Here is a 27,311-nt window from a genome sequence, read left to right as displayed (position 1 = left end):
GGCTCGTTTACTTACAAGGTCACATAGTCAACTGATGCAGCGTTGCAGCACTCATAATTGTGGCACAGGGGTAGTACAATAAATGCGGTATTTGCAATTATCCTTTCCCTCAAAGGCTATTTTATTCATTTTTTTATTGCAACGTATACCAGGTGTTTCAGAGCAGCCCACCACTAAAAGCTTCTTGCAGCATTGTAACACAGACGTTAAAACAGGCGAATGATGTTAAATGTAAAGTAACTAAATTATCAGTTAGTTTTTAAACTATGTGGCAGGCGCTCAATTGTAATTAAGAGATTTGTAGTTGGCAGTTAGCAATGACCATATCAGGTTTTATAATTTCAAAAACACGATTCCCTCACTGCTCTGGATCAAGTAATTTGGGCTATTCCTCACTGTTCGAAAGCTGCGTGTCTCTGAGAGGGCACGAAGTGATGCCTATCGGAGAAATTAAGCACACTGCGAGTTGAATGTGAGGCTGGGTATTGGCAGCTCCCCCCACATGCTGTGCACAAAAATTGTTCACACAAGAAACGAAATTCCTCTTCTGGCTCAGTGGTTAGGGCGCTCGACTACTGATCCGGAGTTCCCGGGTTCGAACCCGACCGCGGCGGCTGCGTTTTTATGGAGGAAAAACGCTAAGGCGCCCGTGTGCTGTGCGATGTCAGTGCACGTTAAAGATCCCCAGGTGGTCGAAATTATTCCGGAGCCCTCCACTACGGACCTATTTGTTCCTCTCTTCTTTCACTCCCTCCTTTATCCCTTCCCTTACGGCATGGTTCAGGTGTCCAACGATACAAGAGACAGATACTGCGCCATTTCCTTTCCACCAAAAACCAATTATTATTATTCTCTATGCAGGCTTTCTTTAATATATATATATATTTTCAGGTGTGAAGTTGGGCCTGACAGCCCTTTCACGAGTGTATACAGAAATATGTATGCTTGCAACACTCCTACACAATCCACTACAGGAGAGATTCTCCTCTGTCTTCCTCTTTAGGGCCAGCATCCATCTGCTTCCATTAGCACAATTCTCCCCCACCACCCTCCGAGTGCCCAACAGCTCCTGAGGCTGCTCCAGCTTGCGGATGATTTTTTCCACATCGCAGTCATCCCACAATAGATGCTCAATAGCAACATTACCACTGTACTGTTTCCCAATCCCTGCCACTGTGAAACTATCCACGTCCCATGTCTCAAGCCACACTAAGATCCAACTGTGAGGGGGCCAGCACTGTAAAGAAGATAATGCCAGCCGCATTGCGCCATCACCATTGGTGGGAATGGCCAAAATTTGGAGCAGACTTTGTAGCAGCTGCGTGTTTTCTAGCAGGAGCTTGATATTGAGAAATGTAAAACTGCAAACATACACGGTATTTCAGCAGACTTGAGCAGAGGTTTAAACAAACTACAACATGCTACTCAAAGATTTGAATAGTGAAAGATTGCAGGCAGTCTTTGCTAGGTTTGCACATTCTTTAATGCACGTGAACATGTAACAAAGATAAATTAGCTAACATTGGAATTGTTAACTTTAACGCAATAAATTTTATGTTGAGAAATGCTCACTGCAGTTATTTTCTTCAATGCAACTTTCGCTCGGTTTCTTTTTTTCAAGTTTAATATGAAAACTCGCTTTACTACACACTGTTTCAGTGCGATGTTGCTTGGAAAACACTGGAAACTCAACGAGAAAAGCAACTTCGCACCTTCAATTTGATGTGCAAAGTGGGTTGGCCACACTTATGCTAACAAATGCCACTTCAACATGAAGGCACCATGCCAGAAAACGTCAGCATTGACTAATTAAGGTAATCATTACAGAGTACTGCACCAAAAAAGCACTATGCTGAAAAAAAGTCATACAGTAAAAAGGAACACGAGCCACACAAAAAAATTGCTACGCATTTATTTCAAAAGAAAATGCTTTACAAAAGCAATATATTAGAATCCCTATATTATTAAATCCTTAATTATACAGAGAATCTTTACACTGGCAATGTCATATGTAGTACGAAATTCGGCATTATAAAAGGAAATATGGTCCAGGCATATCTCGATACATCATTATGGCCCTAAAGGGCGTGTCGCGTCCTTCAGTTTCCTACAAGTATCTGCCCCTCCCAAAACGGGCAGACTTACAACTTCTCAATGAGTATGGCAGAGGCCCCACCACCACCATTGCAGATACCAGCCAAGCCATACTGCCCTGGCTTGAGGTGCAGTGCCATGCGCCCCGTTATCCGAGCTCCAGACATCCTGCACAGCAAAGTTGGAAGCATGCACAGTACTGGCGGCGAGTGCACGGGATCCGAAAAATAGAGCATTCAGTTGCAGTGACTCTGAAATTTCAGGTGTTCTTATACATTGGCTCTATGGGCCATGCCGCGCTAGCATGAAAAAGTCAATGAAATGTCCAAAAAATCAGAGGTCCGGATTTTCGGTCGTCAACTGCATATGATGCGGCAACACCTGGAAATTGTCCACACAAGTGAACTCTGCTGTCCTGAAGACAGCCCCAGCAACTGAAGCATGTGTATAGGGCAACAATATTAAAAGATTACACATGCCTAATTTTAGTTGCGTATTTTTTTCTCTGTAATGATGCCTAACAAATTACACATGAACCACTACATGCTAATCCCCTACGACAACTAAATAATATTGGATTTCTTTTCTCACGCCGCTTTGGTTTCAACAACCTGAACGAATGCACTGCCAAGTAGCCCAAGCAATTTTTTTGTACTGATGGGTAGGTTTAGCATGAAGAGTTCTGCAACGTTGGACAACAAATGTACCGTATTTACGCACATAATTTGCGCACCCTGAACTTATCACCCAGGTTTACAAAAAAAACATTCTTTACTAGCATATTTTACGCACCGCGCTGCACTAGACCACCATCATGCACGCGGGCTCTACCCAGTAGCATTCGGCTATTCCACGTGTTTGTTCAGAAGGCTTTTTGAATCTTTTGTGGACTGGGCGTTCATGGTGGTGTCAAAGGCCGCTGTTACAACCGCGGCATCTCCACTCGGAACGGCAGCTGATAGAAGAGCCAACACCGCTGTTTGTTTGGCTGATGCATGTGACTCGACTGCCGGCTACGCTTTTCTTGGTGGCTCTGACGGCTTGTGTTTGGTTGTTCGGTCGTGTCTTGTGATGGGATATCACAACTATACGGGGAGTTTCAAACTGCTTGTCAGCGCCTTATCACGGCGCGGAGCGGCGAAGTCAGCGAGAATAACCGCGTGTGCACAAGTTTGCGCATTGACGACAATCGTTGTGTCGGAAAACTTGTGCGCACGTGGCTATTCTCGCTGGCTTTGCAGCTCCGCGTCGTGACAAGGCGCCGACAAGCAGTTTGGTCGACGCTCGCGCGGTACTGTTAAAGAATTGTGTGGTGTGATAATTGATTTATTGATTCGCGCTTGCTATCCCGGACGAAGTTGCGAAAGCGAACTTACGGAATCCAGAACTACCGAACAACTGGCTAGGCCGCAAGCGATGACGCTGTTTTAGCGTCTTATCCAGCTTCATGCATGCACCTTGATGCCATCCTGCAAGAGAGGGGGGGGGGAGTGCGCGTGCAGCTTTGGGTGGCCAGCGTAGGGTGCGGGCCCGGTACTGACGTATACGCAGCAACATACACTATACCTATATTGCGCGTTATGACATTTGTGGAGTTTTATTAAGTCGTGCTCGCGAAATCCCCGCGTAATTTGTGTACCCCTTTGTTCGAGCCCCAATTTCTAAATAAAAAGTGCACAAATTATGCGCGTAAATACGGTAAGACCCTTCTGACAGAAACAGTTTCTAACAAAGGCACCCACGGCAAGAGATAGACTAGTGAAACTGGCACACTCACCCGATGGGGTGCCCAAGGCTCACGGCACCTCCGTGAATGTTCACCTTGGAGGGGTCTAGCTTAAGGTGCTTGATGTTGCACAGCACCACGGAGCTGAAGGCTTCGTTGATTTCAAACATGGACACATCTTCCGCCTTTACGCCAGCCTGCTTCAGAACCTGCAACCAATAACGCAGTCCGTTGAGACCTCTACCAGTGTGCCATCACTCGTTTTCTTTCTCGATGCGAACTGAAAGGGGACTAAAATCTGGAGTTTTGCAGTTAAAATCGCCTTACAGTACATTAGAAGTACATTCGATACTGATGGGGTCAAAGTGCGAGTTTGTGTTAACAAGATAAGAGTCCACGCTATACAGTTAAACCTCGATATAACGAAGTCGTAAAAATCGGCACTTTACTTCGTTATAATGACATTTCGTTGCATCGAAATTTCGTACCTAGCATGCGGAAACATTACCAAATCACTTGCCAGTTGTAAGCACTCATCCTTTATTTTCTCTGAAAGTAATCAGTGACTTTCTTTTGCGTCTGCTTTGCAATCAGAGATGGCCTCACACTGCGTTCATAGGCCCACAAGGATTGCATTGCATCTTGCTGCCCAATCGAACTCGCGTGGCGCCGCAGAACATCAATTGCGTCAAGCACTTCGCGGCTGCTCGGGGCATCGTCGTCTTCAGCATCGATATCGCTGCCTGGGTCCTCCTGCATGCTTCCTAGCACATCCTGCACGATGGAGTCGTCGGTAACTTCCTCCGTGGCAACGACGCAATAGTCTGCGTAGAGGAAGTCTTCCAGAGCGACACCGTCAGGAACGGCCCCGTCACTCTCCAGGCACCTCCATGCTTCTTCAAGGCCGGCTTGATCGCCTTCCTCGCCATCGAACGGAGCCCTTTCATTAGCCTCTGTGCTGTTATTGTCTTCGGAGGCACTCGCTGCTGCTGCCACGCCGTTCTCAAACCCGGTTTTCCGGAAGCAGTTCTTGATAATTTCCTTTGATGTCGCCTTCCACGATGCGGAAAACATCTCTAAGGCTTGAAAAATATCCACCTTAGTGGGGCGTTTTAAGTGGAGATTGAGCAGCAGCTTGTCGATCAACCAGCGACGATACGCACACTTCACGCTGTTGATGACTCCTTGGTCGAGCGGCTGAAGCAGCGACGTGCAGTTCGGTGGAAAAAACCGTAGCTCGACATTGGTAAGCTCTAAGTCGTCGACGTGATGGGCGGAACAATTGTCCACTAAGAGGCACACGCTGCGGCCGCCATTCTTCATATCCTTGTCGAACGCCCGGAGCCAGTCACGGAAGATGTCGCGGGACATCCACGCTTTCGTGTTAGAAGTGTACTCCACTTCCAGCTTCCGAGCGTTTCTGAAGCACTGCGGCTTCTTGCTCTTGCCAATCACAAGCGGCACTCTCTTATCACTGCCATCCATGTTGGCGCACAGCAGAGCAGTTATGCGCAGTTTACTCTGTTTGCCACCATGGCAGCGATCACCTTTCAGTGCTAGCGTCCGATTCGGTAGCATCTGATAAAAAAATCCAGTTTCGTCCGCGTTGTAAACGTCCGATGGCTGGTATCGCGTCAGTATTGCTGGCATTTCCTTCTCCAGCCAACTAGCGGCTTCAGGCGCGTCAGCCGACGTTGACTCCCCGCACAGCAGCCGTCCGACGATCCCGTACCGGGCCTTAAAACGGTGGAGCCAACCACTGCTTGCCTTGAATGAATCCTTCTCGAGCAGGCAACCGAAATCCAGCCTTATCTACGTCTTGATACGTAGCAGGCTTCAATCGCTTACGTTGGGCGCTCGTTCCACACTTCACTGAGCTGAGGATAGACTCCTTGGCTTTCAAAATTGTTGAAAGCGTACTCATGGATATGCTGAATCGAGCCGCTACGTCCTTCTTCTTTTCGCCTTTCGAAACTGCGTCCAGAATCGCCTCTTTTTGCTCAAGCGAAAGGGCTTTCCGCTTGCCACTCATGGCGGCGACGCACGCGGGCATACACGAGGGCAACCAAAGCAACGCCTGCGATGTATCCAGCACGTGTGGTAGCAGCGAGTGAACAACGCGACAACGCGGACAAAGGAGTACGGCGGCGATGGCGGCCGCGCAAGTGCGCAAGCAATCACATGGGTTGGCAGATCCAATGAGAGACGGGCGTGTAAGCTGACGCATGCACAGCAAAGAAGCCTGGGAGGAGTGGGGGGGGGGGGGGAGAGGAGTGCGCCGTCGCCGGCGACCGAGCAAAAAAAAAAATAAAGACGGGCCCGGACGGGGGGAAGAGAGAGGGTTGCTCTCTCTCTCTCCCGCTTGCTGGGAGCGAATTCCACGCGCCCCATGAGGCCCATCCGCGTGGGTTACCCAAGTCACTCACGCTAGCACCGCTTTCCCCGCGGCCGTCATCGTCACGGCGACATTTTCCTTCCGGGTAAATTTTTTTAGGATACGCGACTTCGTTGTAATGAAATTGCAGCAATATTACTTCGTTATGTCAAGGCAAAATATACATGGTTTCCAATGGGGAATAAGTTGAATATGCCTTGTAACTTCGTTATATTGAGGATTTCGTTATATTGAAGTTCGTTATATCGAGGTTTAACTGTATACCAGGGGCATAGTCGTGTGCCATTTTGACCAATGAACAAAATGGCATGTAACGGGTAAGTAAGGGCACAACACAATCAACTACCATATATAAGTAATCTCTCGTTATAAGGAAATCGCTTTACTTGAAATATCGCTTTATTTGATATTTCTTACGGTCCCGACCAAAAAACATGCATTTTAAGCCGCATTACTCGAAGTGCACGACGAGCTTGGCCCGCTTAGAGCAAAGTGGCAAGCGGAAGCATTGCCGCGGCAGTGGCAACCCTTTTGCACATACAGTGACAAATTAATACCGCCGACGAATTAGCCTCAGGCAGGCACGGAACGGGCCACAAAAGTACCCAACCTGCGACCGATGACCTGCCTAGTAACGGGTACCAAGCGAGTGCCCCCATCTGTCCACGGCGGATGCGAACGAAAGCGCGCCCGAGTCGGTCGCAGTCGCATCGCTGGTGTCCCCCGCGATAGAATCCAAACGAAAATTAAATCGATGCCAAAAAAACGCGGTCTCTTGGATGCCGAAAAGTGGCCAAAAGACCGTGCGCAGACTTGCACCGTAGCATTCCCAGGGGTGCGCTCTGTGAGCAAAATTTTACCGCTCCAAAGAAAATTTCTGGCGCTGAAACGTGCCAAAAACCACAAAGTAACTTCCCCTCCGATTATGAGCCCATTCACGCTTGCGACTCGCGGGCGAGGTGAGCTTTCGGCAACGAACTGAGCTGCTCCCTGGCTGCCGTAGTTGTCGTTAAGCCTAACCGCTTCACATCGGTCAAAGCAGACTAAACTCTCGAAAGTGCGCGAGCAACGTCATTCCCGAAGAATTTTTGTTTCAAATGAGAAGGCGACCCGCAGGTCGCGCTTGCAAGCTACAACAATGTTTTCGAGCTGCTGCTGTGTGCTGTCGGGTGCTCTCGAGCACTTGCAATGGTGTTGTCGAGCTGCTGCCTAGTCGCAAGCAACTGCTGGTCGCAAGCCCTTTGCCGTGTTCGACGCGAGGATCTGCGTTAACAAACCGGGAAGACGACTTTGGGGAAGCCGGTCTAGAAATTTGCTTGCCGTTCGTCATAATCGGCCTGCATAGCAATAAATCACCACCCCTAGCTTCGATGCACTTTTAGCAGTGCAAATCGACCGATAACTTGCCGAAAACACGAAAAATAAGAGCGTCGCCAGCGGCGAGAGAGGTTGTCAACATGGCAGGCCAACGCAACCAGCCGGTCATGTTTGATTCGCGTCAAACGGTCCAAATGCGTAGTAGGGTCATTGAATTTTGTTTCTCGACATCTGTCAACGGCGCGGAGGCGGCGCGTGAACACTGATACTCAGACCGTAGAATTAGCACTGTCGTCGACAACGGCACGCCGAAAAACTCAATTGCAAACCTCACAGCTGTACACCTAAAAAACTGCTCGTAATCATGCGAAACCCCTACCGCAAAACCGCTCAGTTTTCATGATCGCGCTGCGTACCTACAATGAACGGCCAATCGTTTTTTTTTGAGAACGACAAACACAACCTCAGACTCGAGCCACGGCATTTCCGTGGCCCGCATGAAAGTGGCCCCTGCCTTCGAGATTCGAAATACCCCGAAGGTTGAATGCATGGGCGACGGCCGCGGCCTCGTGCAATGCTTGGTCAGATTAGAGCAGGGGTTGCACGCGCCCGGTAAGAACTTGAAACAACCAAAGCTCACTGCCTTTCTTGCACCCGAATAGTTTTTCTTCACTGAATACAATGTATTTTGCCTTCTTCACCGTTGCAGAACAATTAAAGCTCGACTGCTTTAGATTTTTTCGGGTGGTCGCTTATATCGAATTACAGCTTAAATGAATTTTTTCACCATCCCACTGACTTTGTTATAACGAGGGATTACTGTACTTGTGCAAGAGCACTAACGTTAAAGTTGATCTCTTGATTTTTAAGACTGATCATCACAGGGCCTGTCTGCCATTTCGCATTTTTTGCAATATGCCCATGGGCACTCATCTCACAGAAGAAAGCTTCCTCGAGTTGGCCATTTTTTTTTTTCTGTGTGTGTGTGTGTGTGTGTGGGGGGGGGGGGGGGGGGGGGAAGGGGGATGCATGCAAACCTCAGACCTAACAATGGTCACAAAGAACGAAGAGAAGTACAGTTGAACCTCTATGTAACGAACCTCTATGTAACGAATTCCTGGATTTTACGAAATTTTTCAATTCCCCAGCACATCCCCCATTGAAGCCCATGTATAGGCGACCTCCATGTAACGAACTCGTTGCGGCAGTTGACCTTGATGTAACGAATCCGTGGCTCTGATCATCGAGCTGTATCTTGTAATGTTTTGCCCGAAATTTGACCGGGCAGTGCGCAACTTTAATGAATATTGTTTAAGTAAGTTTTTATATTAAAAGGTAAAGTAGACCGCGAGCAGAACGCTTGCAATCGCAGCAAACAAGCAGACCTCAGTGATGATGATGATGTTGAGCGCCGCTATCGCCGCTCCGTGGCAAGCGTAGCAACTTTTAAGCTTTCATTTTGTAGCTTGACACTAGGTGGCACTACTATGACAAATTTTTCGTGGTGTTGCGGCGCAGTTATGGTAAGCCTTCTTCGTCAGCGTGTTGACGTGTGTGTGTTGGTGTGTGTTTACGGTGTCGGTTCGTTACGATGAGTTCTGCTGTGAGGAAACGCAAAGTTTTGTTGCTTGAAGATAAGCTCTCGATTTTGAATGCGGTTACCGCCGGCGAAAAAAAGAAGGATGTCGCTGCCCGCTTCAATATACCAGCCAGCTCCCTGTCAACCATTCTTGCTGCAGAACAAATCATCCGCAGTGCGATGGAGTCGGGCACAAGCGCCCAGAAGAAAAGACTGAAGACGTCGACGTATGCTGATGTGGACAACGCCGTGTTTGCATGGTTTTTGGACAGACGAGCACAAAACGTGCCCATAAGTGGCGCGATTTTGCAGCAGAAAGCCATAGATTTTGCTTGTATCCTGGGCCACGACGACTTCAAAGCGAGTAACAGCTGGCTACAAGGATTTAAAAGCCGGCACGGTGTCGTCGGAAAAGTGGTATCTGGCGAGTCTGCCTCCGCAGACAGCGATGCTGCTGCCTCGTGGGTGGCCAAGAAGCTTCCCGGCATTTTCAGCCACTATGAAGCTGCCGACATTTATAATGCTGATGAGACGGCCCTGTTTTTTTAAATGTTACCGAGCCGCACGTTCTCACTGAAAGGAGAAGACTGCCGCGGTGGAAAGCAAATTAAACTCCGCGTGACGGTTTTGCTTTGCGCCAACACTGATGCCAGCGACAAGCGAATCCTGATTGTTATTTTCCGCAATGCCCGATCCGGATGTTTTAAAGGAACAGGGCGGATGCCAGTAAAATATGTGGCAAACTCCAAAGCTTGGATGTCGCGGGCAATTTTTTACGACTGGCTGAAGGAGCTCAACCAAGATGTCAAGCGACAAGTTCGCAGCATTTGTTTGCTGCTTGACAACTGCTCCGCGCACCATGTGGAAGGCCTACAGCTTTCTAAGGTCGAGCTGCAGCATTTGCCACCTAACTGCACTTCTCTGGTACAGCCCTTAGACAAATGGGTTATTAACAGCTTTAAATGCTGTTACCGGCGTCGATTGATACAGAAGATGCTCCTGGACATCCGCCTTGAATGGCCAACAAAAGTGGATATCTACCAAGCAATCGAAATGCTTGCTGCGTCGTGGCAAGAGGTCGGATCACAAGTGATCACCAATTGCTTCGCCAAGGCTCAGGTAAATAAGGCCATTCAAGCTACAGTCACTGAAGACGAACCTTCAAGCCCACCCGAGGTCGCAGAAGCGTGGGATGAACTACGCATGAACGGTGGGGTGCCCGACGGTGTCGAGCTGTGCAACTTTTTGTTCGTGGACAACGGCGCCGTGGCTACGGAAGAGATGACTGATGCGGCACTTGTCGAAACCGTTAAAGATAGCCTTGAAGGTGACGGTTCGTCAGAGCCTGATACGTTTTGTGCTGTTCCCACCGCGAGGGAACTGATGGACGCGGTGGACGTTCTGCGCCATTTCGTCGGCTCGCAGGACGATGAAGCAGCCATGGATGCCTTAGTTTCCTTGGAGCGCCGAGTAGTGGCTTCGATCGGGCAAAAACAGCAAGCGAAAATTACGCAGTTTTTCTCTATTAAATAAATTCTTTGAATGGCGAGTTCACTTGAATTGATATCTGTCGAATTTTTATTTCGTTTTGGCATAATCCTTACCAGTCTTAACCCAAAACTGCATGTAACGAAAACCTGGATATAACGAAAAATTGCGAACTTTTTTCAATTTTGTTATATCCAGGTTTGACTGTAGTAGACAATGTGGAAAATGGACAAGCTCTAGACAACCACACAAAAGCAATCACACCTTTGGCATTGCATAAGCTGGCGCAATGGAGAAGTGCACTGGTTCCACTGCCGCATCCCCGAAGCCTGTGAAGAAAAGGCACAAAAGAAACTAATGTTGACAAACGCTCTGCTCACATGCGCTCTACAAGACAGTGAGTGCAAAGAAATGTACCAGCTCCTTAGAACCCTCCCAGAGAGGTAGGTCTGAGAAGGTGTTTCACTCTGGCATAGCATTTTCTTTGGCAACAGCCATATCAGACCACAGACACACAGTGTGCACTGCAGAAAAAGTAGATGACGTTGCGGAAAGAGGAAAACTCTCAAAGCCCATCGACACACCACAGGAAGGCAATATGAGCTAAGCTACACCTCCCACATAGCAAAGCATGCTAAAGGGCTGACTGAAACAGATATGAATTTTTATGGCAAAAGGTATGTAGTCCACGCAATGTAGGGGTCAAAGACCCATTTTCGAAGCATATCACCCAAGATTAGCCGAGCACCAGGCCAGGAGAAAGCTTGCACCATTGTTTCACCAGTGGGTACCCAGCCGCACTGGGGATCAAACCCCACTACTCAGTCCACTAGGCCACCACTGTGGCACAACTGATCAAAACAGATGTTGCACACTGCAGTACAGATGATATCTGCTGCAACCAAATTCACAAGTTGAAAAATGTGGCTGAAGTGAAAGCTTAACATGAAACAAGCAGAGAACAACAGGTTGGATTAGACAGTCATTAACGTTTACTGACAAAAATTTATCAATTCTGCCAGCTTTTGCTGTTTGAACGTCAGTGCTGGCACTTAATTTTTTCACTTCGATCCACAGTGGGGGTTCAATGGCTCTGGTGTTCGGCTACTGATGCCAAGACCACGAGGTCGAATCTTAGCCACAGAGGTCACATTTCGACAGAGACGAAATGCAAAAGCACCTGTGTGGTGCGCAATGTGAGTGCACGTTACAGAGCTTTGTAACCACTCTGTTCACATACTAAAACCTTGTTAAGGTGTGCCTTGCGGGACTGCGGAATTATTGTAATTAGCTGATCATGTGGAATGGACAACATTGTGGTGCAGTAGAAATTTTGCTGTAGCGGCGTTTTTGCATCAGATTCAACTACAGTGCTGTAAATCTGAGTCTGAACGAATTTCACCAGAACCACCACAGCAACTCCGCGAAACATGTGACTACAATGAGAAAAGAAATATGCACACAGAGAACTGAACAGATGTCACATTTTCATAAACTCCCACAAGCCATTATTCACAAATGTTCAATGCAAGGACCAGTTAAGAAAGAGCCGACTCACCAACTATGCGTGCAAGGGGCTTCACCCCTAGCCGGTCCGCTGCCTGACGGGTCATCAGGACACAGGCCGCAGCTCCATCGTTCAGTGTGCTAGCATTTGCTGCAGTTATAGTGCCTACAGAACAGACAAAAGAAGAAAATCACCAACTGCAAGCATATGAAACTGCACAGGTTAAAACGCCCCTATTATGGAGCATGCTTTACAACAGACTGAAACCCATGCAGCAGGTTCAAGTAACCGAGTGGGAGGACAGCCAGGAAGCATCAAAATCTAGTCCTCAACATTTGACCCAAAGTACCGCAGAATCCAGCTTATACGGGGTGCAATCAGGGAATAGCAAAAAAAGGAACTGTATTCATTGGCATATAACAACAGTAAAGAAAGCTCATCGAAAGCATTTACTGGATATACTTGTGCAAGGGATGCACTTTTTTGCGGTTCGACGGGGTGCGGCCCGGCCCTTACACGGGACCGGCATTTCTCCATAAAACCTTTCCCGGCTACAACGAAGCCCGATTATACATCCCTTCTTTGTGCTGCGATATGAATTTTTACGACGGCTTAGTGCAGTACCAGAGAATCCTTCAAATACACAATGCATTGAATGTATGGATAATAGAACGCACGCCTGACGGCTGGCACGAATTAACTGCATGAAGTAAAACAGCTTACTATATCAGTTCATGGGAAGACAACGTGATTCTAAGTTACGATCAAGGCCCTTCAAAGATCTGGTGCTCGGATCACTGCTAGTTCGGAGTGCCACGCCACGCATGCAACCCGCAGCTGTCAGTGTGAGGTGACGCTCGCCTGGCCTCCTTTTCCACTCGCTTCACTGTGGAAGGCATTGTGGAAATCAATTATATGTTCATTTTAATATGAGGTTATTGTGTGATGGGAAGCTGGTAACAAAGTTAGACCTTCTATAGTAAACCGTGACTGATTCAAAGCATATTCGGTGCGGCTTCCATGCAAAGCATGCTAGGCCTAGCAACACCAGGCAGATGGCATGTTGCCGCAAAGAACCTCGCCACTGCCGTGTGTGCAGCATAACATTTTTTCCCTGGTGTGACCGCAGAGCGCACAAGATGTGCTAGCAGCGCTGCAGCATGTTTACGGTTGCAGGCGGAGTCCGGCACGCAGGACGATGCTTGTGTGGTCTTACTGAGTGTTGCAGGCAGTTATTGTCTATCAGCTCCCAGCGTAACATACCACGTGTGCAAAATTATGTACACATGAAGCAAATATTTTGGCAGGCTTTCTTTTTCCAAATTACCGGCTCCCAAGTTGAGGGTGTGGCGCTTTGACAACTACAGTAAAATCTCGTAACAAGAGACACTCAAGGGACCCAAGAAAGAAGCCTTTTGTAACCAAAAACTCTAAAAACACTGAGAAGTCTGACTAGATCAGTTTATTGCATATCAGGAGTAAGTGCATTTAAACACAGTTACACACATTAACAGGAAATTGTTAATGTGATTTCGCATGATTTCACTCCAACATGACTTTTAGACATTTGAGTTCGTGTCTGATACGAAACTATAGCAGACGAATCATCGAACAGAACTGTCCCATGTAAACATGGCGACAGCTACGGTGTCCAGCCGGTCTGACTACCGGCGTACAAAGTGACCGGCACCGCAGAAGCTGGGATAGAAATCCAACCCAACGTAAATTCAACTCAACAGCCGGTACAGCAGTGCAACTGCCATTATAGAAGCAGAATGACGAAAATTTTGGTGCAGTGAGACAATAATCGCAACCACATGATGTATGACATCCAGCTGCGGAATGGAACAGAATTGAGCCAAAGGAATGAAAAGTGCAGGGCATACGAAATTAATACAACATTGGCAGCGTTGCGTGAGCATATCTGGGTTGTGTCTCTCCTAAATAGTGAAGAATTTACTCTAGGGACCTAAAAAAGTTGCCCTTAGTATCCGAGTGTCTCCTATAACCTCGTCTCTTGTATGCAATGTTGTTTACGTGGCGAACATAGGAAAACCAACCAAACCACTTATAACCACTTATATGTCTCTTATAACCGAGTGTCTCTTGTAAAGAGATTTTACTGTATACGCGGAATTAACCTTGCATTTTATGCTAGACTCTGGTGACTCAATGGACATTCGTGAGGTGTAAATGCAGCCCCACCCGGTGACAGGCACCGAAAAAGGGCACATTTCCATGTGCCTGATGCTGGCTTGCTCCCCGTCTTGCGCCAACACGCTTGATCAGAGAATTTCATGTCCTGAAGAAAAGTGCAGCTCACACTCAGCCCAACACTTGTGGGAGCCATGCGGTCCTTCAATAGGTGTAAACTGATGTGCCACTTCCGGTCCGTGCACGGGAAGGCAGCGCAGATGTGTGCATGTGGAAACTGGCCCTGGCATATGTGTCCGAGTCCCCAAGAAGTGTCCTCTGAGTCTGGGCTTTTTAGACTGTCCTCACTGGGTGTACTATCCTCTGACAGATATCTTCCCATAGGAACTTTTGTTCGGTACCACTCAGTGCGTTCAGTACTCTGCACACTTCTACTGCTTGGATTGTGACTGAACTTGCCAGACACGTTTTTTATTAATTTTAGTAACCTGAACAACTAGAATCCAGAGAAGTCTATCAAACTCACGTTTGGCGCTGCATCCCCTTATCAGAAATCTAACTACAGTAAAACCTCAATAATTTGGACTTCCAGGGGGTGGAAAAAGTCTGAATTATCGAATGGCCCCTCAAAACTGCCAAGAACCATTCACATGAAAGCGACATTTATTTGGTGGGAGCCTGGGCAATTGCTACCTCCTTTTAGCATGAAAACTGCGTGACTGCAGCGATTTCTCGCAGTTCCGTCAAATGTTCTGGGAATGGCAAAAGCAGAACTGCTGCACAATGTTAAAGATCTCCGCGCCTACTTTCCGCGCCACAGCAGGAAGACTCCTTTGAAAAAAGATCAGCAACAAGGCAATCATCGTACCAAACGGGGTGCACCTTGGCTGGAACACTGATATGCACAGCAGATAGCTGCACTTGCCGCAGGCTGGCGGTAAAGCTTTGAAAACGAAGCTATGATGTCGGACTCTCTCTTAGCTTGTCGATGGGAACCAATCAATCGTCAACATGCCTGCCTTTCCGCACACATCAGAGGGGTGCGGGAGACAATGCGATATGCAGCTCAATCCTGTGGACGAATATCTAGACGATCGCCTGTCAAACACGTCCTATCTCGATGATGCGGCCCTTCGGGGGCCCCGTTCAAATGAACGGATGCGAGCCCCGTGGCGTCCGAATAAATGAGCTTCCGATGCCATAGAATTTCATGGGTGTTTGGTGGGACTCTGGCTGCAGTCCAAATTAACGAGGTTTTAGTGTAATTTTTCAATGAGTACAAGGAAACAGGTGAATCAATTATGTTAATCGATCGGAAGTAAAGATGTAAGAAGCTCTTTACCGCCTTCCTTGACGAACACAGTTGGGACGGTGCCAAACTTTTCAAAGTTGGCCCTCTTGTACTCCTCGTCTTCAGCCACGACTACGTCGGGCTTGCCACGCTTGCCCGGGATCGTGACTGGAACAATTTCCTTGGCAAGGACGCCCTCCTGCACACACATACAAGCGCAACGGTGTCCCAGCCATGCCTTGCAACTGCAAACTCACCACAGGGCTACCAAAGACCAATGTGACTAGGCAAAGTGAAAGAGGGATGGGACCGAGGACACTAAATGCTCCGAGGTCACAGCTAATGCTTCAACACTTGTGCTGCTGCCACTCTGAACCTCACCATCAGCCTGACTAGACTACATCAGCACAAAGTAGAGGCATCTCTCAATCTCATTAGTCCTGTTCTGTGCCAGCTGTGGCCATCCACCGCTGCAAACTTCCTAGTCTCATACAGCAGCCCGACTCTCGCCACCCCTTGCTGTGCTTGCCTTCCCTTGGAACCAACCTACCTTGTTATGCTAACGGATCGTCACTTAACTTGCCTTCGCATTACATGCACTGCCCATGCCCAATTCGTTTTCTTGATCTCGGGTACAATATCAACTCTCTTTTGTTCCCTAGACCCCAACTCAGCTATCTTCTTGCCTCTTATAAGTTACACCTATCATTTTCCTTTCAGCGGCTCATTGTGCCACCGTTAGTTTAATTTCCAGGCTTTTCGTCACTCTCTCACGCGAGTATTGACAAGATGTGACAATCATGTGATAAACAGGCCTCCTCGGTTTGGATGTACTCTCTACACTCATTCACAAAAGTTCTGTGCCAGTGCAGCGCCAGTTCTTGTGGAGATCCTGCTAAACTAGCACACCACAGCATGAAAAGGCCGTGGTTGGCATGGCACAGCCAGCCCGGCCACGGAGTAAAAATGGTTGCGTTGCGGGTCGCTCGATGCTACTAAGGATAATGGGTGCATCGATGCCAGCGTCTCCGCTGGTATCGCTGCATTGATGCAGCGGTGACAGCATGCGACCGGCATCCATCCCGTTGCATTGCAGTGAAGTTTCCTCCTCAGCAGGCATGCGCTTCAGCAGTCCGCGTGCCATATCATGGACCAAATTTAGTGCTGGGAGTACTGCGAATGCGATGCTTCACCTATCAAGCATCAGCATCACCTTGAAGCTCCAAAGGGCCATCGCATCACTAGGTTTGCAGGAAAATCAGGATCAGGCACTCTGGCAGAGCGCCCGAGGTCTTCAAATTAACTAGGCTGATACAGACCGCTAGTTCGTACTACGGTATCCGATAAAATTTACGTTGGAAATTGCAGCAGAACAGAAATTCTTGAAATATTCCAGATTTCGAATTATCAAGGCTTGGCTGTATACTTTCACCTTTAAAAATATTGGTAAGTTTCTATTCGTGACCTAGAAGTACCTGCAAAATGCGCTTTGTACCGTATTTCCCTCTCCACGGCTGGATCTGTGGTCACTGCCTGTGCCAGACATGCGTTCTCATCATGCAACCTCAAAATTACCTTGGCAGCCGCTTCACTTTTCTTGTAGCTGTCTATGGCAAAGTTGTCCTGGTCTTGCCGCGATACCTCATACTTCTTGGCAGTCTGCTCCGCACAAGCTCCCTGAAATTGCAAAGTGCAGAGATCTCCATACAAGCAACTAAAAGACGACCATTGCAGCATTGAAAAACGGAGCCAGGTCAGATACTATCTAGCAAAGGCTTTGTGCTCACGCTGGTATCACAGCCCAATTTATACATCACACCAAGGCAAGCTGCATGCACGTTGGAACTGGTTTGAAAGATGAAAGAACTGATGCATACCATGTGAAGCTTGTTGTAGGCATCAGTCAGGCCGTCATACACTATGCCATCCTAAGATAAAAAAACATTGATTAGTACAGCAGCGGCAGATTAGTTCGAGCAAAGCTTCATTTTGGAATATACTGAGGCAGAAAACTGATGATGCTTAAGGGAAGACCCTTTAACCAAACATCATTTCTAAATTGCACAGATTATGCAATTGTTTTTTCTCCATTCCTCATGGATTTCAAGATGTTGTGACTTATTACTGTGCCCAAGCTTTTAGCAATTTCCACATCAAAATTTGGTAAGACTTTTATGTTTATGTTATAGTACATTATATTGAGTAATAATTAGAGTTATAGAACCTCGTGAATCTGGTTATGAAAAAACTGAAAAATCAATCTCCATATTTTTCAGCCCTAAAGATGCAGGTCCCCTTTCAAGCTACCCTTAAGAGTACAATGCAAGAGTACACTTCGTTGCACACGCCCTCAAACTATCGCTCTGTATGGATGCTGCTCAGTGGAGTAGAGTGGCACTGTGCAACCCTTGCCCGGTATGGTACCGTCTCCCGCGTTTGCTGCTCCATGCAAGAAAGTGCTGTAACGTACTTGTCTCATTACTAAAAAGCAGAATGCTGAAGTCACAAAGCGTGACCTGCATATTCAGAGTAGTGCATGTCTGTTCCCATGGTTAACAGTATGGGCTCCACAAATGACAATGCATGTGCTGGATGACTATTCGACTGCCAATTCGTGGACTAACAGTTCAGTGGCACCTCTTGCACCGATTAAAACAATCAGGCACGCTCCAGTGCAACAATTAAGGGGCCCACAATCTGCGCGCAAGGAATTGTTTCATTTAGGCAAGGCAGTGAGTCGTTTTTATAAACCCTCTTAACGTGTTCCATGTATGGAGACAACATCCAGAGTGGTGCAGTCAGGACGAAGTGTCGGAGCATATATAAGAACATCGACTGCCTCTTCCACCAGCTTATTTTCCTGAATTCTCGAACTTCGAAAATATTTGCACAACTCTAGAAATGGCGACAGCGACAATGAAAAAATCCCTGTTACTTTCATTCTTGCCATCATTGGGATGGATACTTCGCAGCAAAGATATTTTTGCACTTGAGGCAATGCAAGAGCAGACTTCTCCACATATTTATGACAAACGACAAGCATATGTCGTTCGGTTTTAGTAGGGCACAGCAGATGAGATTGCTGGCCCTGTGGATAGCCTGAACCTGTGTTTATTTGCCAGGGCTCAATTAACTACCAGGTTCTACAACGAAGAACCTAGAGTACTCAACATGCCCTGGGTTTGGTGTTGCAGTTACATTCAATGAGAATAAACACTTCCCACCAGCAGTTTTTTTTTTCCTTCAAAATGCGACACATCAAATTCCTAGCTGCAGAGGTCAACAGCACCAGAAAAAAGTGCCGACCAGCCTTCGGAAGAAGTGTCAATAAATGCCCCCATGCATCTTTTCAAGCCACAGCTTGCAGAAGTTCAGCGGTCTTGGATTACATGTTTTTCCCGGATCACATGCTCTACCATGGAATTTTTTAAATAACTTGTCAACGAGGCTATACTATTCAGCCTGAAGAATTTTGGGTGAACGTGGTGCATTACTGGAGCTTCCAATGAAATGTGCAGTGCAGCAGGAGTGCACTGATCCTGCTTACACTCATAGTCGAGAGCTGGGACAGACCTTTGTGCGCTCTCTTAATGGCCAGCGACTATGCATGCAGATGTGCTGAATGTTCGCCAAGTGGCCTGGTCACTTCTGACAAAGACTACACTCCACACATTGCTTCCAGAACCTAACTGCACATCTCACTGGACAAATGAAAGGCGCCCCTTCTAAACAAACACAACTACACCAAAATGCCTTGACTTGTATACACTCACCTGCAAATGGACTCCTCCATACGGAGTTTCTCCTCGGGCCATATAATAGGGAACGTTGGACATGCTCTCCATGCCTCCTGCAACCATGATCTCCTGGAAGAAGAAATGAAAATGATATTCAAGAAGTCAATGCAAAAACAGACTTTCTCCACACAATTTAGGGCCACTGATTAGCATATGTCGTTCGGTTTTAGTAGGGCACAGCAGATTGAGATTGCTGGCCCTGTGGATAGCCCGAACCTGTGTTTATTTGCCAGGGCTCAATTACTACCAGGCTCTACAACGAAGAACCTAGAGTACTCAACATGCCCTGGGTTTGATTCTCCGGTTACACTCCACTGGAACACACACTTCCTCCACCAGACCTTGTTCTTTAAAATACGGCAACTAGGAAATCCAGCCACAGTGGAGACCCTGTGATCGATCTGCTTTAGCGAACAAAGTTATCTTGAAGCACAACTGAATTCCATCTTAGACGGTCAGAAGTAAAGCCTTAAAGACTGTGCAACCAGGTCCAAGAGCCAGGATTCTCAACCTTTTTAGCAGGCCTGTACGAATACAGCCGACAATTTTTTTCGGGCTCTCTAGGGAGTGTGAAAACATCCACTGTAGTCAGCTACTCACCAAAAATGTCGCTAACGTATTCCAAAATACCGAGGGAAGGGGTCAGTAGTTGCACATGCGCTCTGAAGCTCCTCACGACTAAATCTTGCCACGTGTCACGTACAGAAACAAGAGGTGGTTTCACGAGCTCGGCATACAATAGTTGTACATTAGAATCCGATCGTACAAATCTCACGGTGTTATGAAAAAATGTTCGTATCATCCAAAATGAACAAAGTTCATATGCAGAATTTACGCACAACTGTTTTCAGCTAACGGGGTTTACTTACGCCACCGCCACTCACTACTTGTGGTGCGCATCGAAAGATTTGGTGCCTGGAAATCTCTCAAGACGAACTTCCCCAAGATTCAACTCCGACATTTTGAACTAGTGGCAATACCGAATAGCAGAATTTAGAACAATTTGTGCAAAATGCAGAAATGACCTGTGCATATGACAAACACTAAATGCATGTTGGACAATACGGTCACGCTAACCTCGCCTGAGCCCCTTCTAGCCAGGACGTCAAAAAAAAAAAAGCAAACAAAAGGAAGACGGTTCATTGGTTTTAATTATAAGCAAAAGACAGAATTTTTGGGAGGGTTGTTTCTGCTATTTGCACTATCCTGTGCAAGAGGCTTCAAAAATGGCCCCCCAATGTTGTAGCCACTGACGGGAGTTTAAACCCAGCTCGCTTGCGCTAGCGGCCGCTTCCCCAGACAAAGCGGTAGGAAGCACGAGAACAAACTTGCAGAACCGCTGGCAGCTTGGTTTTGTCATTTAGTCAGCCAGGATGCGCATGAGAGTCTAGAAGGCATGAATGTCAGTTTTATCATCTTGGATCACGAATTGCCTCCGACTGCTGGTCTTAATTGCAACAATGTCATTGCGTCACAACTGTTTTTCACTGCATGCACCACGATGCTGCCCTGCCCAGTACGTTGAACCAAAACCACACAAAGCAAGCGCTCCAAAAACGTTTATCGTCCGATACGATAACTTCAAGATTTTGAATGACATTTGGATCTAATCCATTACTTTAATATCCGACAGAATATTTCGCAAGTGTAGCCAACACCAACAAGCATGTTGAAAACACCTTGCATCACAACTACTAATAATGCTGAACTCAGTAGCAGATGTTATGCTTAACAATGAAACATGCAATGCCAGTGTGCCTTACAAAAATTACTGGCATTTTTAACAAGTTTATTGCACGTGGCTTCAGTCACATGGCACTAGGCAATTTCAAAGCCACACTAATGTAAGGACAGCACCACCCATCTAGAGGAGGGGGGGAGGTCTAAACAAACAATTTCTTGCCGTGCTCTAGTAATGTGAAAACCCGGTTATTTATGTTTTTCGTGGTCCTTATGACTTTGAATCTGAGGTTTTACTGTATCCCTCAAAGTGCAAGCAACAAAACCTAGGATATCACTTGGGAGGAAATCTCAAAACAATACGCATTTTTACTTGCTCGAGACTAATGCTCCTCATACGCAAAAGAGTGCACTTCACTTTCTTCTAGCCACCCACATATGGAGGAGTTCAAAATGGCACAAGTGTGAGCACTGGAATCCACCCACAGTCTACATTGTGGTAACACATAGCCACTTTACCTGGGAGCCACACATGAGGCTCTGGGCTGCCAGAATGATGGCTTTCATGCCCGAAGCGCAGACCTTATTTATCGCTGTGCACGGCGTGGACTCCGAGAGACCTGCAACAAAGGCAATGTTGCAAACAGTGAGAACAGAAACAAGAAAGACTTATTGCTAAGGTCGCAAGAGCCAATGTGCATTGCAATAAGTGCAGCATCAGAACTGCACCTGCATGGAATACACAATACACACACTGCTATGATACCTCACATGCCACTTCTTACGTCTGAATGTTCACTAATGCAAAGTTCCCAACTCTATGCAAAAGCAAACATAAGAACTTTAAATTTTTTCCTTGGGCACCTGACACCTTTGGGTCAAAGCCCCAATGCCCTCTGATAATCAGCAAAATTTAATAATGCAACCACAATGAGTCTTGTGCTGTATCACAAGTTGCAACATCAGTGTTTCAGTTGAGCAAACCTTGTAGTTCAGCATTAGTAGGGCACAGCAAACAGAAGCATCACCGACCCTGTGGATAGCCGAACCACATTTCCTCTGCCAGGGTTTAATTACCACTAGGCTGGATGGAGCCAAGCCTAGGGTACTCAACATACCCTGGGTAGCAAGAGAAACCCAACGCCTATAACCCTCTCCACTACCAGCACCCTGCACAACCACATATCTAGTGCATTCTTTGAAAACATTACCTCTGGACGTTTAAGCTATGAGTCTCAACACAACCATTTCTCATGTGATGAATTGCTCTGGAATGCAAGCTTAACCCTTTTCGTTGTCCAATTTTGTGCTCAGAATTTGTTATGCCACAGAGGGCTTGTATAAGTAACTGACAGTGATATCCACATCCATCCTCGGCATTTATCTTAATCTCTGACACACTGAAATTCTCTCGCTAAAAGTGATCTGTTTGCTACTCCACAGCAATAATCTAATATAATCAGGCTTCACTGTACTTCTCTTTAGCTTTCCTTACTACCTCTCTGACTGCATGTTCTGCCATGACAACAGAAGACTGGTTTTTGACATAAAATACTTGCCTGCTCCCAAGGCTGCTTGCCTTGCTGGTGCCTGGCCGCCACCAGCAGAGACCACGTTGCCCATGAACACTTCCTGAACATCTTCACTCTTGATCCCTGCAGCAAGTGACAAAAAAACAAGGGAACAAGGGAGACATCCTTCTACTACAAACAAACAAAAGTATGTTCACTGCTGTGAAGCATAAAAGCAAAAGCTGCCAGCAACAGACTGGGCACTCACACCAAAGAAAAGAATTTCCATTGGGGAAGAAGCACACAGAAGGGCAACATGCTCTAAAAGCAGAAGGCCCACGCTGTTACACATGCATAGCCATGAAACAAGGCAGCTCAAAGGGAAGTTGCCAGATCAGATACTATCTAGCAAAGGCATTGCGCACACTGTAGTGTTCACAGCCTCCCATGTATGCATCACTTCTGGCAACCACACTAGCATACAAAATCAAGGGGCCTTCAGCAACAACTTGTCAATGACAGAAAAATGCGCCCTGCCTGTAGTACCCTTATACGGATAACTCATGTAAGCAGCATATCAGCAACCTTGTTTCTCCAGCAGCAATGACAAAATTTCACAAAACAGCAGGAAGCCAGAAAGCACCTAAGCTACGTTCAACTTTAAAAAAAAAGTAGCCGAATCCCAACACAGCAGTGCTCACCTGCTCTCTCAATAGCCCCTTTGATTGCTATAGAGCCAAGTCGTGTGGCTGGCACAGATCCCAGAGAGCTACGGAATGAGCCGATTGGTGTCCTTGCAAATGAGGCTATAACCACTTCCTGGAATTAACAAGTAAAGGCATCTTGGCAGTTTCCACTCAGAAAGTGTTCGGCTATCAGCCTAAGAACCAGCGCAACAGTCGCAAGCAACACTCAGAAGCTCATGAATATTCACATCTTGTGACCCTGGCACACGTATTGGACAAGCTTGTACCTAAGTAAACAATTTTTCAGATTCACATTAAAATTTAACATCCAAGTCTGAAAACACTGGCAATGAAGGCACATTTAATTGATGCAAACTTAGAAAACTGCCCATTCCAATACTGCTATGCAATGAGAAAAATGCAAATGATTATATCAATTCTTAATGCACTAAAGCAGGACCACAGGCTATCCAACACAATGTAGTTATGGGCTGTACATTTTTGACTGCCTGGGATTTTTTAAAGAAGAAACAAAACTTGTTTTGCTAACATCAAAATTTGGCTACCAGGATAAGACAACATGTGAACTGGTGTTGTGCAACCGTACACAGCTATAAACCACCACCACAAGCGTTTGATACTAAGTTTACAAATATATTTTTAATGCCCAATCAGCCTCACCAACAAAGAGCAACTTTTACTCCATATGAAATGACTCACAGGAGAAATTTGTGCGACAGTGACATAAGGTCGGCCTTCATATATTAAATGAAACAGTTTTCATCTCAAATCATTGATGTTCGTAAACTAAAATATACCCATACAAGAACGCACACGAGTGAATTCAGGCCGACCCACTCCCCGACTGGAAGTGGAAAGAAGTGCAGCATGCTGTGCTTGTGCGATACCCCTGTCACAAGGTATTCCCGAAGGCCTTTCCTGCAAAGGCACCTCTTTTCACCAGAGGAGCGAAAGCGCAAAGGAGCAGCGACACGGTGCAGCTCAGAGGTGGGACAGCCGTTGAGGCTTAGCACCCGCTGTTGTGCTTGAGGCAGCTGAAGTGAGTGTTTCAAAATTAAAATGGCGAATTCTGTTCATTCGTTGAGCTCTGACAATTTTTTATTCTAATTGCTTAGTTGAAAGAGCTACAATAGCTATGCTCATCAGCAGCAGCAGCTTTTTGTAATTGCCTTGGCCACAAGGGGCTGTTGGCATTGCTGCAACACTTTTACAGTCTTGAAATCTGAACATAAAATATAAATACCCGTATAAAAACAAAGCCAGATACACATTTCGTATTTTTTTAAAGATGTTTTCAAAAAAAGATCTTTATTCATTGCTTTTACTTTTCGACGGTATTGCGATTGGAAAGGCCTCGCCTTTGGGCTCCAAAGGTCTCTGACGGCGCCTGCGCCTCCAAGGCCCTTAGCAGCAAAGGTGCAACATTTGTGCCGTGTAGCTGCACTCCTTATGCCCTTGCATATAAGGACCTGATTCTCAAAGGCCTTTGCGGTGTCCGTGTGACAGGGGTATAACCCTGTGCAATATGAGCCATCAAGCGGAGGCTCATCCTTGTCAAACTCTAGATATGAGAACCCTAGTGCTTCAAATATGCCGCCTTTGAAGGAATGAGAACCTGACTGCACTCACATTTAAAGTATTTGCATTGCCGTTGCAGTACATCCTATGTAACAGAACAGTGGCGAGCTGAAACAGAGAGCAAGAAAGGAGCAAAGTGAGTTCACTTCTTGAAGTACATGCTTTCATAAAGATATTTTACAATTACTATCCTGTGATTGCAACCACTCAGCATATCATACAGCGGACATTTTAAAAGCTAAGCAAACGCAAGTAGGTTTAATGTGACCAAAGGGATGCAATTTGACATGAAAGCCAAGCTACAATGAACACACCTGAAAAATACTGCACCTCTGCATGCCTCATGCCACAAGGGAAAGGAATGGATGCCTCATAAAATGTAGCTGCATTTACAAGCTCCGCAAATGTGCGCAGCCACTTGGGCCAAACTTTTTAGTGCATGCGAAAGATGCAAGACAAAGGTCCCAGAAGGGCAATTAAGCAGCCCTAAAACTGGCCAAACTCTTGCACCGATTGCTGGAGTGGAAAACTATGGCAAAGACCTCTTTAGATTACTGCAAACATTTGCACAAAACATCCCAGTAAGAGGAACATGGCAGGGAGTACTTTCTGGAAAGGTCCACATCACTTTGTCCAAGATTCCACACTAAAAGCAGGCAACTTTATTATTAACCAGATTATTCTTTTACATCTCATATTGGCTAGATCCAAAAGTTGGCACGCTTGACCTTTTGCATTTCGCCTACAGGTTGGATAGCAGCTATGCTCTTCTCAGTAAGCAGACAATTTACAGTTTGAATGAATAATGTTGTTCGGCTTTGGTAGAGCGAAGCAACTTAAGCCGTCGCTGGCTCTTTGGAATACCGAACTTTCGATTTTCCAGGGATTAATCAGCTCCAAACCAAACAGATGCAGGCTTGGCGCGATGCTTTTCAACACCCTGGCTAATTAATAGAAAGACTGGCTCGGAAACGCAGAAATGCGCCCCGCACACATTGCAGCTTGCTCCACTTGCTGCGAAGCGGACAATGAGCTGCTACACACGTCCTCGACCGCCGGATGAATGTGAACGACAGATATTTGCACTAAGCGAAAATATTTCTGCTTTACAAAACACAACTGAAAATCAAGAACACGTTAGAACGATGCCACAACGAATAGATAACAGAGCTCGGCTACTAGTTACCACGTGGAAGAGGAATGTGCATAAATTGTCAAATAAATTTCTCCCGAGCTCTCATCCGGGCACAGTACAAATTAATGCTGGTAAGGGAACCTAGGCGATCGCCGAAGAAAGTTAATGCTCAACCAAGGAGCGAAAAATTGCAAAAAGTTGCCGGCGAACTTACCACGTGGTGCGCCCAACCGCGGCTTAACAAATGGCGACGCCAAAGATACGAGACATTCGCAATTTAGCCTAGCGCCTCGCATCGGGAGCGACACGTCGTTTCCCATTTCGTTACAATTCATAACGACGGCGAGAACAAAGCAAGAACTGATATCGCGAGACATCACTGCCCGTTGTCCCCGCTTGACGCGACAAGGAGGAGTGTGGCCAGGTGCGGAGCCCGCGCAACGACCAGTCTTCTATTGGCTTCCGGCTTCGTTTTTGGATCTTTGGATTCGTTGCGAAGTTGCCAGACCGCGCACCAGAACCCACTGAATACAGAAAAAGAAAACGCAGAAAAACAGATTTGGGCCACCGATTTCGTTTCATAGGCCTCGAATCGGCGCCCGCGGCCTGAAACAAAACGCGCAGCTGGCTGGACGCCCATTGGCACTGCTCCATTATTTCAAAGCCTCCACACACCAAACAAATAATAAACAAAAATAGGTTACCTGTACTTCGAAATGAGGAGAGCTACAACTGACAATAGAATAATTACAGAAAAAAAAACTGTGACAGAGTATATGCATATCTCTACTTGCGGCGACAGGGGCATTTGCATCGGACCTGCATGGACGGGCCGGATCGGTACATAGCTAAAATTCCCCTCAATTTCGCAGTTGCGATTTCATGAAATCATGTGGCACTGAGATCACATGAAGCGCTGTGACGAGCGGCTTGGGAGGACACCAACGTGTACGGTGTTGCAAGTCAATCACAGACTGCAGGAAACACTGTCAGGATCCCATCCTTACCTATAACATCAATGTTTCATTTATTTATGTTTGTACCACATTTAATTATTTTGTAAATTCGTTGCAAAGTTAACTGCAGCAAGCTTGCACATATTTAAGAAAAGAAGGCATGCTTTTTTTTAATTCAGTCATGAAAGAGAAGATAAAATGCCACTTTTACATGTTGCTCGACTAGTAGTCTATGATGCAAAGTGTAATTTTAATTCCATCTGCTAGATTGTTACACACCAGTATTTTTTGTTTGTGCATGTCCCTAATTCATTCTGTGAATTAGTTGCAAGATTGTATCCCTGTGCACTGATTGATTCATTGATTGAAAATGTTTATTCCGGATTTTGGTTGGGA

The 27,311-nt window shown here is 46.5% G+C and overlaps 1 protein-coding gene across 3 annotated transcripts in view; it reads right to left on the bottom strand.

Annotated features, from left to right (window-relative positions):
• LOC144099235 (acetyl-CoA acetyltransferase A, mitochondrial-like) overlaps positions 1 to 27,311 on the bottom strand; it is a 37,136-nt gene that overhangs the window by 3,954 nt on the left and 5,871 nt on the right. For 2 of the 3 annotated variants that reach the window (XM_077632387.1, XM_077632389.1), the window contains exons 2-13: positions 24,876 to 24,932; positions 23,241 to 23,358; positions 22,588 to 22,683; positions 21,548 to 21,648; positions 19,325 to 19,417; positions 17,429 to 17,479; positions 17,127 to 17,228; positions 15,603 to 15,750; positions 12,158 to 12,271; positions 10,864 to 10,928; positions 3,872 to 4,029; positions 2,146 to 2,262 (exon numbers count right to left, since the gene is read on the bottom strand). In XM_077632387.1, coding sequence (XP_077488513.1) covers positions 2,146 to 2,262; positions 3,872 to 4,029; positions 10,864 to 10,928; positions 12,158 to 12,271; positions 15,603 to 15,750; positions 17,127 to 17,228; positions 17,429 to 17,479; positions 19,325 to 19,417; positions 21,548 to 21,648; positions 22,588 to 22,683; positions 23,241 to 23,358; positions 24,876 to 24,932 — 1,220 coding nt within the window. Of the gene's footprint in view, positions 1 to 2,145; positions 2,263 to 3,871; positions 4,030 to 10,863; positions 10,929 to 12,157; positions 12,272 to 15,602; positions 15,751 to 17,126; positions 17,229 to 17,428; positions 17,480 to 19,324; positions 19,418 to 21,547; positions 21,649 to 22,587; positions 22,684 to 23,240; positions 23,359 to 24,875; positions 24,933 to 26,173; positions 26,402 to 27,311 lie in introns of those variants that run through there. The other variant, XM_077632388.1, reaches the window with a different exon arrangement.

The sequence above is a fragment of the Amblyomma americanum genome, chromosome 7, assembly GCF_052857255.1.
Source record: "Amblyomma americanum isolate KBUSLIRL-KWMA chromosome 7, ASM5285725v1, whole genome shotgun sequence".
NCBI classification, from domain to species: domain Eukaryota; kingdom Metazoa; phylum Arthropoda; class Arachnida; order Ixodida; family Ixodidae; genus Amblyomma; species Amblyomma americanum.
This window is presented reverse-complemented; position numbering and strand designations above follow the sequence as displayed.